The 13,135-nt window shown below is 40.2% G+C and overlaps 1 protein-coding gene across 2 annotated transcripts; it reads left to right on the top strand.

Moving 5' to 3' along the window:
- Window positions 1-1,137: 1,137 nt before the first annotated feature.
- Window positions 1,138-13,129, top strand: LOC108691589. Of its 2 annotated transcripts, XM_018199415.1 has the most exons (4): window positions 1,138-5,851; window positions 5,921-12,042; window positions 12,158-12,397; window positions 12,590-13,129. In XM_018199415.1, the coding sequence occupies exons 1-4, from the start codon at window positions 1,138-1,140 to the stop codon at window positions 12,653-12,655; spliced, it is 11,142 nt and encodes a 3,713-aa protein (XP_018054904.1). In that variant the 3' UTR covers window positions 12,656-13,129. The 2 variants fall into 2 exon arrangements, with proteins under 2 accessions (XP_018054904.1, XP_018054903.1); XM_018199414.1 differs by having other exon boundaries at window positions 1,138-12,042.
- The last annotated feature ends 6 nt before the right edge of the window (window positions 13,130-13,135 follow it).

Below are 13,135 nucleotides of genomic sequence, written 5' to 3'. Positions count from 1 at the left end.
ATTATTTTTAAGATAGTAATTAATTATCTTAATATGCTAATAGGACCCTTGAATTGGCTTAAGTCTAAAAGAATCGATTATAAGTACTGATCAGAGTCACATCAGTATCTTAAGACATTACTTAAGATGGTCTTAAAATAAAAATGGACTATATATTATAAATGCCAGTCTGTGATTGGCTCATGGCATTTGAAGATTGCATTTAAGATGATTTTTAAATATAAGAATCAATTAATAAATATCAACCTTATAATAAGTTCTGATTGATAAAAATTATAGGCTGGTTTTTATAGTTGTTTCTTATTTTAAGATTATCTTAAGATATTAATGCAACTGTTTGATTGCAGTTCATATCTTAATATTGTGCGTAAGATAGTCTTAAATATGAGAAACTATAAATACCAGTCATAGTCATATGTTACTTGGATTAGATTAAATTGAGGATAAAATATTTGATTTTTGCTTGGTTAATGAGATAATCTGGACTATAAAGAGATAATATATTCCTTGTATCTTAGAGTTCATCAAATCTATGTTACGCATTATAATCTCTTTGTGATCGTTGAGATGGATATAACTGTAGTCCTCCAAATAAAAAGCGTGTACTTACAATAATCATAGTCGCAAATATATTCTTTGACTTTTTATTGATAATAAAAATTCATTGTTATAGATTTTTATGTCCTGAATTCAAGCTGTTTTATTTACTCGTCAAATGAGGATAATTATTTTTATAATATAGATCCAGTACTAGAAATCTGCGATGTTAAAAGAACATGTTTATTTTAGAAATAATTTTATTCAATTGCACAGATATGATGAGAGATGTTTATATTTATTAAAACCAATTCCAATAATGTTACATATAAAGTATGTTTTTATTGTTACACTGCACTAATATTTTCTTTCTTCAGCTAAACATCAAACATATTTATTTCACCTTAAGTGTAAAAAGTGTACATTAGTTTAGTCATAAAAAGTAGATTTATTATTTCTGTGTAACTGTTACAAATTGTGTCAAATAACATTTAGTCTTTTCTGCTTATTAGGTAATCTCCTGCTCTTAATACTTGGACAGATCTCGATGAACAAGGAGAACGATGTAATCACAGCAAAATAATAGCAAAACAATGTACAATGAACTACAGTGGAAATATGCCAGATTGGCATCAGTATAATCCTCCGCAATCAGGAATAAACGATGTAACATCGACCGCTCAAAATGTCAATTCGGGACACTTATCGTTTATCTCCAGTATTAGTCCGACGCAATTGAACGGTCTGAATCTCAGCTCGGAGGGACTCGAGAAACACCAAAACGATTCCAATTTTAATCCGAGGCACTTTCAGCCGCATCTGTCGAGCAATATCTCACATGGTCACAATGCCACTGACAACAATCCCCTCGCGTCGATGGTGCAGATGCAGAATTGCATTGGCCACTATGGGCCTTCGAATACGAGAAATCCCATGGACAATTTGAATGGTTCTATGGATCCGAGGAATGCCGCGATAGGCGGTATAAATGAAGAGTTAGGTTATAGAAATAATCAGATGCCTTTAAACGGACCTATCTCGCATCTAAATGGACCAAACGTGATGAATATGAATGCACCGCATGCGTCAATGGGATCACGAAACACCAACGTGAATTCGCATGCCACTAGTAGAACAGGTCCTCCGCCATCCTTCGTTCCCTGCAAGGGTTTGTGCTGCAATCCGGATCCTAACATAAGTTACCAGCAGTACTGCTCTTATCCGAATAATGCGACTTATAGGGAGAATATTCGTACGTCCACCGGATACCAAACGGACGCTCGACGATTCGGAAACGATTATAATTTTAGGAAGGACAATTTTGACAGCAAGGAGGTTCTATCGCCTATGGTGCAACCGCCTAATGGGCCTAATGCTGATCACCGGAGAAACTTTTCTGATTTTAAATATCGCAAGGATCGCCTGATTTCCCGCAACTATTCATCATCCTCGGGCATGTTGCCGAACTATCCCATGCAAAATTACAACTACACGGGAGAGTACCAGAAGTATCCTTACAATGTCAAAGAGTATTCCAAGATGAGCGGCATGAACGTGCCGAATCAGGGGATGGTTAAACATCCGGAACAAGGTTTCGCGATGCCTCAGCAGAAGTATAACAACAAACAAGTCCCGTATCAAACTGGCGGCGCTATGATATCAACCAACATGCCGTCCACGAGTGTTCCGAACTTGAGTATGATGCCACCTGCTCAGAATACTTATTTCAATTCGCAGTACCCGAGAAATCTATCGACAGACGCTTCGCATGACTGTCAGGAGGCCACCGATAATGCATCCATGGTAAACAGAATGCAAACATCTACGACTATGCATACTCCCTCTCATTCACGGTATCCGATGTATCAACAGAAGATAGCGATGCAGAGATTCTCGATGGAGAATCATCTGAGGGAGTTGGCGAAAATACCCGGGTACCAGTCGCATCCCAAGTATAAGGAATGTGTTCATAGATATAGAGAAATATTGAAATTACAGCAGTCTCATGTCACATATCAGGGACAAATGCAGCAGACTCCATGCGTCGCCACTACCACGTCGACAGTTAATACCTCTGCTATCCCACCTATAAACTTGCAGTTCGATCAAAATGGCGTTTTAATCAATTCTAATTACATGCCCGAAGCTTTCCCTAGAGTACAACAAGCAGTGAATTCTCAAACGCCGGACAACCCGGTGGACAAGCAGAGTAAGCAGGATGGCAATGGCGTCCCCGAAATGACGAATCGCAACGTCCAGAAGCCGGAACAATTGGTGTCGCAACAACACGACGGTCATGCGACCGCGCTGTGCGCGGAAAGCATGCAAAAGCAAGATCGATACCCGGCGCAAAAGAGCCTCGAGCAGAATCAGTTCGAAATTCAAAAAACCGGAAGCGAGAGCTTCAACAATCTGACTGGGAACGCGAATGACGCGGTTATACAACAGAAAATGTCCAAAGAGTTCGCCGACAAGCCGGAGCTTGACGTACGACAGTTTCTCGCCAACTGGGATGAATCGGAGGATGAAGATGGCGCGAGTACCAATTTGCCGAACGCTGTTCTGAGCGATTCGACACCAGTAGTAGTCGTGGGCTACGAGAACGTGAATCTCTCGGCGAAGACGTTGGAGGGTCTAGAGGTCTCCAAACCGGAAGAGATCACCCCGAATGTTATAACGTTCGAAAATCAGGAGAAGAATGATATCGGTGTGATACCAGCGCAGGACTGTCTGACCATATCGTACTCATCCGCGGAGAACGTTGAGATTGCGAAGGATTCAACGTGTAAGGATATCACGAAGGAAACTATTGTACGATCGGGAAGCCACATTATACAGTGCATAAGCAATGGGCCTGACGAGGTACCAACGATACACATAGTTGACAATTTAGAGATAGGTAGCATTTTACAGGTCACAAACGGTCAAGTTACCGAGACTTTGGAAAGGCAAGACACAGTGTCGTTCTTCCAAGAAGGAACAGAAGTCGCGGCAGCAGCGATAACTCTCGAGGCCGCCGATAAGTTCAAAAAGACCGACAGCAACACAACCGAATCGGTTACGACCGAGTTCAATGCTGATCTTGGAAATCTGAAGGATTGCTGCAAAGAGCAATACGTCGAAGGTCCCTCTCCGCCTAAAGCGATGGAGAGCACCCAAACGTCGCGAGTAAGTGACCGGGCGATCACCGCTCTGCCTATGTCGGCGAAGGATTCCGCCCGAGACACGAATTTGAAGAAACAGAATAGTTTCGCGAGCGAGGAATCTCATAATCCGGACGATATAAGTTTGCCAGACTTGCCCACGTCAGAGTGCACTCCGATCTCTACTACGCTGAACACGCCGATCCACTCTGACAATGAGGAATCGTCGGAGCGTGTCGAGGATCTCACGATATCAACAAATCCAATCGAGATTATGCAGAACAGTCCCATGATTAGTTTCACGCAGTCGCCGACGAAGAGAGAGCCCTACGATCATCTGAATAGCGAGGAAACCGTCAAGAATAAACCGGCCGATTCATTAGAAAATGAATATCAGACGGAGAATCATTTCAAAAACAACAACGGTGATAACAACATGCTCGGTCATGATGCTATTCTTGATACATTTGAATTTTCCACGAATACTGATAAGAATGGATCTGCGTCATTTACAAAAAACAGTAAAGAGCACGCGAATCTGAATGGAACTTCCGCTTCGGCAAATAATAGCGAGAAGATATTTGCGCTCGACAATGAAACGGAAACTGTGGAGGCCACTAGCATGCGTATGACTTTGACCTCCGGCGAATATGAATTAAAGATCGTGTCAACTGGAATGCAAAATAAATCAATGCAGGTTCATAAAAATTTAAACGAGCGCCGTGCTAATGAATCTCAAGCGACGAGTCCGGATGCTCATAAAAAATCACAGGCAGAAACGAATGCAAAAGTCGCGTATAACGATTCGACGAATGGGGATAATACGACAAAGAATGTCACGAATAATCCTGACCCTATTACGTTAGACGGCGGTCAGGATGATTATTCCGGAAGAAGACACGCCTTGACCGAAATGACCCGTCAAACGGCAATGAGCAGGGTAAGTTCATCAATGACAAACGACACCGCTCCGAGAAATTCCAGGGCAGAAGATATGATGCAGATTGTTAAAAGTAATTCACCTATATCACATAGCGCGAAACAGTTGACATTGAGTAACGATAAATTGAGGAAGGCCGAGGCATTGTTCACGAACGAGGATTCTTCGGAAAAGAGCGCCAACAGTAATAAATCAGTAAAAATCAACGCGACGGACTCGAAGAATTCTCAGCATGTAAAATTCGCGGATCGCAAGAAGTCGGTCTCGGGCGACCAGGCAATTTCTCACAAAAAGAGATGTTTGTCGGAAAATACAGAGGGTAGCGGCGGATGCGGCGAAACCATTGTACATCACAATAAACATACTCAAGAAATAGCAACGCATAAGGACAAATCCTGTACTGTTGAAAATTCCAAAGGATTTGATAATTCGCGTAATAAACCGAGAGTGATCGAGAACATTAGCATTACCGATAGCGGGGAAAGGATGCGGCTTCTAAAGGAGTACAGAAGAATAAAGTATAAATCACACAGCGTTAGTAAAGTTCACGATAAGGTAAAGGATACGCAGGAGGCCTCTGATTATGCGACGAATAAGACGTGTCATCGTTCGTCGAATCCCGACGAACGATCCGAGTCGCAGTCACCATGCGATAATCAGCTATGCCAGAAAGACATGGCGAGATCTAAGTCGTCCGAGGAACAGCAAGAAAAACATGCGAACATCTTGAAGACTTTCGTAGCTAAGAATAAAAATCCTGACTTTGCTATTCAAGTTACGAACGTCAATCTGAAACTCAAAGATGACGATCATCAGAAAGGATCTCAGCATTCGAGGGAGGAGACGAAGAGCAGCGGTTCTCTTGACGGGATCAAGATTGAGATAAACGTGTCATGCACGGAACGGAATACAACAGAGAAATTGCTGCATGAGAATATCAAGAATGCCGTCGCCGAGACGATCGGCCATTTGACTAATACGATCTCAAATTCAACGAATATAACGGATAAGAAAATAATTTGTGATAAAGCGGATCGCCAAGATTATGAGAAACGCAATCGATCACCATCCGCTACAACAGAAGCGTCTAACGAAGCTCATGAAGATCACAACAACACAGTCAAATCAGTGGTCGCATGCGAGGAAGATATGAACAACGAAACACTTTCGAAGAAGAGACGAAGTTCATTGTCGGCACAAGAATTGATCAATGACGTATACGAAGATAGCGGTATGTTTTCGAATACTTGTATGGAATCGACTAGTTGCAATGTAATTTTACGAGATGATACTCTTTCAGGCACCGTTAATATCGAATCTGAGCTGACATCGAGCGCTCTGAAAACTTCAAGATCAGAACATGCGATGAACAGGAGAAGCATACATCAAGATGCAGAAAGGAAGATCGCTATTACCAACTTCGGTAGCGAGGAACTGAAAGCCTCTTCGGACAATTCACCATACTTAGGATTGAAGACTGTCAATGTGCAGAAGAAGGAACATCAGCAAATAGCCGTCGCTTCTCCATGCAGGAGCGCAAAAAATTTTCAAGATGATGCTACGTCGAAATTAAACGCGATTCCATCGACTTCTTCAAGTACGATAGAACCCAGCATAGAAGATGTCAGTTACAATAATCTCGTGCATTTTGATTACAATCATTTTGACGTTGCGCCGAACGAAAATACGGATGTCGACGACAAACGTGCCGACAGATGGAAAAGGTCAAAGAAAGACAGTAAATTCGGCAACTTCGATCTGTATGAAACTACCAGCGGTTACGTAAACCCGACTTTCTTCAGCGCAGACGAACTGGAGAATTTAAACGTAGTTCCTGTATACACCACCAAAGACGGAAAGATAACTTATAGTCCTAACCCTCGATTCACGTATCGCGAGCTACTTACGGAAGCTCGCACAAAGGATTATGGTAACTTTCGCGAACCGTATTTTGCGAAATCTCCGTCGTACGATTATTACAATTGCTCCAAGTTGCGGAAGGTATTCAAGAGAAACCGCGATGTTACCACCGCCGGTAAGAAAAAAGAGATTGATCTTATCGACGCTAAATCTACAGCGATACATGTTGATTATTCAAATAAAAATACTGTTCACAAAAACGCTAATTGCGCGAAAACTCGAGGTACGCATTTAGAATTCTTCAATGATGATGCTAACAAGTTGTATGCAAACAAGAACGATCAAGAGAGCAAAGAAGCTAATAATAAGAAAAATATCATAGATTTGGACTTCCTCGAAAAACAGTATAACTTGGATAGTATCGAACCTCCAGCCAATATTACATCCAGCATTAATAAACATTGTAAGACGAAAGTATTCGCGGACAATCTCGAGTATGAGAAAGGATACAACGAAAGCTCCGTGTTCGAATCGAATTTATTTTTGGAACCAAGGACCTCATGTTGGGAAGAGACTATGGAATCAATTAAATCGTATTCTTCTCACATCGATAGAAGAAACAGCAGTAATGTTAAAGAACTGAATTTTAGTGATATATTCGCCGCGCAGAAACGATTGGATACTTTCCCATTTCTACCTATGGAGCAAGATTCTTCCGACAACGGCATTCATAAAGCGAATTGCGATGTGATGAATGAGCCAACGTTGCACCACACAACGTGCAATTACATCGATGATCTACGTTCGATTCAGGATGACGATTTGCGACATGAATCATCGAACGCTGCTTTATGCAATGAACAAGAAAATGAATGTAATAATCAGAAAATTGCGTCAACAGATGTTATTGATAAATCGGTAGGCATATTTAATATTAATGCATCGTTGAGTATGCAAAGTAATGATGAACATACAAAAAAGCAAGAATCTCAGATTGATGGAAACGAATCCAGTGCAATCGGAGTCACTGAAAAGGCACAATTGTGTGATTCTCCTAAATTGATGGATAAGAAAATACACGATCCAGAAGAAGATCAAAGTTCTACGAACTACGATAAAAACAAGGAAGCCTCGATGAAACAGCCAGTGGAAGACAATCATTCATATCTTTGTTGCGATCGTTCTGTCTCTCCAAAGGAAGATAAACTCAATGCTGAAGTTGCAAATACGAAAGAAATTTCGGATGAAGATTCTGCCAAAGTCGCAAATCCTTCTAAATTAAATGTCGAATCTAAGGATTCACTTGACGAACCAAAAAATATGGAAAATGTAAAAGAATCCACGCTTGCTTTGAGTGAACAAGATAATGAAATTAATGATTCAGTGAAAAATGATTCAGACTCTGCCGTGAATCAGGAAATTATATATCAACCAGTTTTATCAGCTTCGATCGATCACAAAGATAAGGAAAAGACTACGCTTACGGAATCGACTGTTTCGACTGAGATTACTTTCGATCAAGTAGATAAGCAAGACATGTGTGATAAAGGAGATACTATTATATCTAAAGAAGACGAACCGAGTGCCTTGCAAAATTCATCTAACGTTGCATTCATCGAACAAACGCTTGCAGAGGAAGGCAACGAGCAACAATCAGAAATTTCGGAGATTGATCGACAAAAAGCTGAAGTTTCATTGAAGAATCGAGGAAATGACGAAGTGAATACTTGTTCTATAATATCTACGTCCACCGCTTTGAACCTACGAACGGAAAAGAACATATGCGACTTATTCGCAAGCGAGAGGCACGAACAAAACATATCAGAGTTCACTGTCATCAAGAATATCATTAAAGGCGACAAGAAGCAATGTCAAGAACCTGAGATGAATGAGATTCCCAAGAATTACGATAGCATAATCGATTCCAAGTTACTGTGCATAGATTCTTCTGATTGCGGAATTTACGCGGAGGATAGATGTACGTTGCAAATGCCCGAGCATGATTTCACGGAGGAAGACAGTATGGTACCGATGGTGTGGGAGACGAGCCAAATTCAGGAAGACGCTGTCAATCGTTTATGCAACATCAATGAATCGATCGATTTTGGCGCGGTTAATTCACTCCAGGATAATTCGCTGTTAGACCATCTGTCTCTCTCGAGGATGTCTGCTACCAAAGAGTCTCAAGACATGGAAGTAATTACTGAAATTGAAAACAAGGCGATCAATAAATCAACGGTCAAAACATCTGAAACAGTAATTGAGGAATCTAAAGCAGTGATTGAGAAATCTAAAGCAACGATAGAGGAATCTAAAGCAGCCATCGAGGAATCTAAAGCAACATCGAGCAACAACGAAGGCAAAGAGCAGAATCAAATTTCTTCTAGTAGCTATGAGAAGATAGCGTATTTGCGCGCGACAGATTGCAATGCTAACACAAAGATGATCCCTAAACTCGTTATCAAGAAAAGCGAGACTAGCTCAAAGTTCGTTACGAAGATGGGTTCCTCTTCTGTAACACAAGATAGTACATCTAACAAGTCAATTTGTCAACCGAAGATACCAAAGATGATTATCAGGAACGCGAGATCACGCCCGGGGACTCCGTCTATCGAGGCGGTTCACGAAGAAATTCCTGTAAGTATCATGAATCGAACTTCGCTTACGATTGATGATATATGTACTTGCAGTTCCGAAAGTTCTCTACACGAGTCAAATAGTTATAGAAATAAAATTCCCAAAATGAAGATTAAATTAGATGAGAAGCACTCCAATAAGATAGTGAGAGCCGATGATGATGAGGAAGTTTGTATCAAACGCAAAAATGTTAAGAAAACCATACCAAAGGTTAAAATAAAGAATAGCTCAAGGTCTGATCTGGCGGACAATTTGGATTGCAACAGTATGACTTCTCAAGAGTCGAGAGATGCGGGAAGATATGAGGAAAAAATACCTATACTGAAATTGAAGAAACAGGAAAGGAACAGATCGTCATCTCCAGAAGTGACACGGAAGAGGCAATTCTCGAGCCATTATTCGGAAGTGCCGCTCAAAAAGTGCAGAAGATCGGAACGTGATGATACAGAACATCATACGAAACGCAGCAACTCCTCCGAATCAATGCAAACAAATGCGTCAGAATGCGAAACGAAGAAGAATTCCATGATATGCATTTCTGAGAAGATTCCTAAGGTAATTATCAAGAGAACATCGGCTAGCGCGGAATTCAAATGCGAGCTGAGCAAGGGCTACAAGAATGTCATTGCGAAGAGTGCAAAGTGGCAACCGGAGGTCAAATTGGAAAGATACCGTATCCTGGACAGCATGGTGAAGGATTTGAAATTAACTTTGTCCCCAATTACGTTACGAGCTATCGAGAAAATGTCTGTAAGTCGCAAGGATAGCCATCGTCAGGAAAAGCAAGGTGATTATAAACTGTCCAGGTCGAACTCAACGTCTGATCTATTTCCGGTTAAGTGTAAGCAGAGAAGAATGTCAGATTATGACTGTAGAAAAATTAATGATACGTCAAGAGTCGATGTAAATTTTGCATTTAAAACAGATATCAAGACGTGCATCATACCGAAAAAGTATTCATCCAGAGGTCATAAATCAACCAACGAATATCGAAAGGACAAACGTAGATCGAGATCTCGTGATAATAATCCACGATCGGAAGTGGATGTTACTTCGTCCGATAAAGAAACCAATCAGTCATCTGAAAGAACCAACTCACAGAAAGCTACCTCTCAATATGATAAACACAAGACTGATAGTTTTGATACCAATAGCAAACAAGCGTTGAAAGCGGACGAAGATATAATTTCAAATAAACTTGGCCAGAAGAATACTCCCGTCAAACATCTACACAGCTCAAGCTTCAAGCTCGCATTAAAGGAATTGAAGGCAACAGTTGAAGGCAGAATGAAGACAGAAACTTGTTTCATAAAATTGCCCGGTCCGATTGAAACATCGCCTGAAGAAGTCAATTTACGAAATGACAAGGAGCAGAGAAAAGAACAAGATAACGATCATTTCTTGAGCAAGGACAGCGACAAAGTTGTGATAAAGAACGAACGTCTGAGTAATTTCAACGACATAGATAACGATTGCACTGTGCAAGATGACATGGACTTGCTTAACGACTCTGTAAGTATATCAGATAATTTCGAAATGAATAACAGCACCGTTATTAAAGTTGAATCTTCGGACGAGAGCCAGTCGACCATAGAGATCCTGCCTGCTTCACCGGATGATAATCGTAGCGAGCTGGAGAGGAATATAATGGACGATGGTGATGATCAATTATATTCGGAGGATGCGATTCCGACTCAATTTGAGCTAGAGTTAGAGATCGCGGATAATAGCAATACCGATCTACTAGATGTATCTATGCCGAAACTTGATCCTGTTACCTGTTACAATTCACGTGTGAATTCTACTTATGAAGAGTTTAGTGATCAAACTGCAAAATTAGGACGTTACGACAAATCTGAGGCTTCCTCTCACGGCAAGAATTCGCTTGAGAAAGATAAAAGTTTTGTGGAAATTGGCAGCGATGATAGATCTGAATTGGAGAACAGCTCAGCTAACTCTGTCAAAGAGATTTCTTCGAAAACCCCTTGTTGCAGAGTAATGAGTTTCGCTACGACGAGAGAAAACTTTTGCTGTAATGACTCCTTGATAAAAGAAGTTTTAGCGGCCAAGGAGACTTTGAAAAAGTGCCTTTCGAAATCCAGATATGATGTAGGTAACGCGATAGGTAACACGAGACCGAAGACAGCCGCAGAGAAGAAACAGGGTTCGAGTTTTGATATCAACCAAATTTCGGAGGTGCCTTCGAGTGATGCTCAAAGCTGTCGTAGCGACGTTGCGTCTCAGAAGGGCTCTATACCCCTGGCAAGTAAATGTAACAAGACTGAAAAAATATCTAATACCGAGAAGTCTGATAAGAAACATTCCAAATCAAGCAAAAGTTTCTTCATGAAGAAGAAACCGAGGTCATTTGAGAAAAACGAAGCAAATTTCAAGGACACGATAAAGAACACATCCAAATGCAATATAACATCCTTGAAAATTAAACAGGTCGAGCAAGCTGTGTCAAACGAAAGTCTAATTCGTACTGTACATTTAAACGAGAAAAGAAAGAATGTAACTGATCAATGCGACGATGTTCCTCGTTCGCAGGAAAGGAAAGAGAATTCACAACAAAGGAAAGAGAAGAATCGGTTATCATCCTACAAAATTCCTAAGATATCGAGATCTACCAATCAAGGGAATAACACAAACAATGCAAAAGAAATCAAGTCCAAAGAAGATAACATGCCGATATTAGAGCCCGAGGTCAATGTAAACTTCGATACGAATTCAGATAGAGAGAGTTCTAGATCGCCCCCGGTCATCACGATTCAGGACAGCGAAGATCTCGGTGTAGCGGAGTCAAAGTTGATAGACGATAAAGTTATAACATCAAACATTAAAGTTGAAAGCAATATAAAGGACATTAAGAAGAGCGAAATGTCTATCGTCGATCTCATAACTCAATTAGCTTATCACGAAAAGGTGAGAGAAAGATTATTTTATTTAAATTATTATGTAAGAAGATCCTTTCTTTGAGATACTTTCTTTTCTCTCATGAATTCGAAGTATTTTTTGCTCATCCCGTTTATTTTCGCAGGCAACGATAAAAGATAAACGATACTGCAATTTGTGCGAAATATGGTTCGATAATCCATCGCAGCATGAACGGCACTTGGCTGGATACGAACACCGTCACATAGAATTGACACAACGTAGAAGCATTCACGCACTGTTCACGCTCTTCACGGGCAAGCCTTGTCCCAAGCTAGTTCCGGCGAATGTTGTACGAAGTGATTGTTCTATAGGTGAATTAACGCCGTTACAAATTGCGGTACAGGTACGTTGTATTCTCTTTACTGAATAAGTAATAAAGATATATAAAGTTTGTCTTTATAAACGATTCTTACGTGTATATATTGCACCATATATTTTTGTTATTCATTATTAGTATTACTGATCAATGTATAACGGTGCAATAACAACTCATCATATTGAATATAGTAAATATTATATGTTAATTTTTCCTCAGGATGTCACAAAGTGTTTTGACTGCACACAACAAAGTCCAAGGAAAGAAAATGATGTTGATAAATAATTGCGAGTAAGTTATTTACATTACAAGCCTATATATATAGTTACTGTGATTATAATAATGGCTTACAGTGCAATCTTTTTACGAAGGTTATCCGCGACGATAACGAAAAATCGAATATTTTATATCGCAGTTAGATCGCAAGCGATTCAGCTGCTACTGTTAATGGCGTCGACATCGAAATTTTAATTGCTAGATAATGAATGCTTTGAAAAGTTTGCTGATTTTAGCTAAGTCAACCGATGTGGGTCATCATTAACAAAGAGTTACCCAAGGGATACTTCTAGCTTACAATTAGATGTTTTAGCCAAAGATTTTAACAGAATTAAATAATACGCGTTCGATTATTTACACTTTGAAAAGAGACTCCGGTCTTTTATTTGTACAAAGTTTTACGAGTGATGTTCAACTTCTGAATGTGCTCACACTGCGAATTTTTATTTATATTATGAAGAGACTTATATATAAAACACATAGGTAGAT

Source organism: Atta colombica, unplaced genomic scaffold (assembly GCF_001594045.1).
Source record: "Atta colombica isolate Treedump-2 unplaced genomic scaffold, Acol1.0 scaffold47, whole genome shotgun sequence".
Classification (NCBI taxonomy): Eukaryota; Metazoa; Arthropoda; class Insecta; order Hymenoptera; family Formicidae; genus Atta; species Atta colombica.
This window is presented reverse-complemented; position numbering and strand designations above follow the sequence as displayed.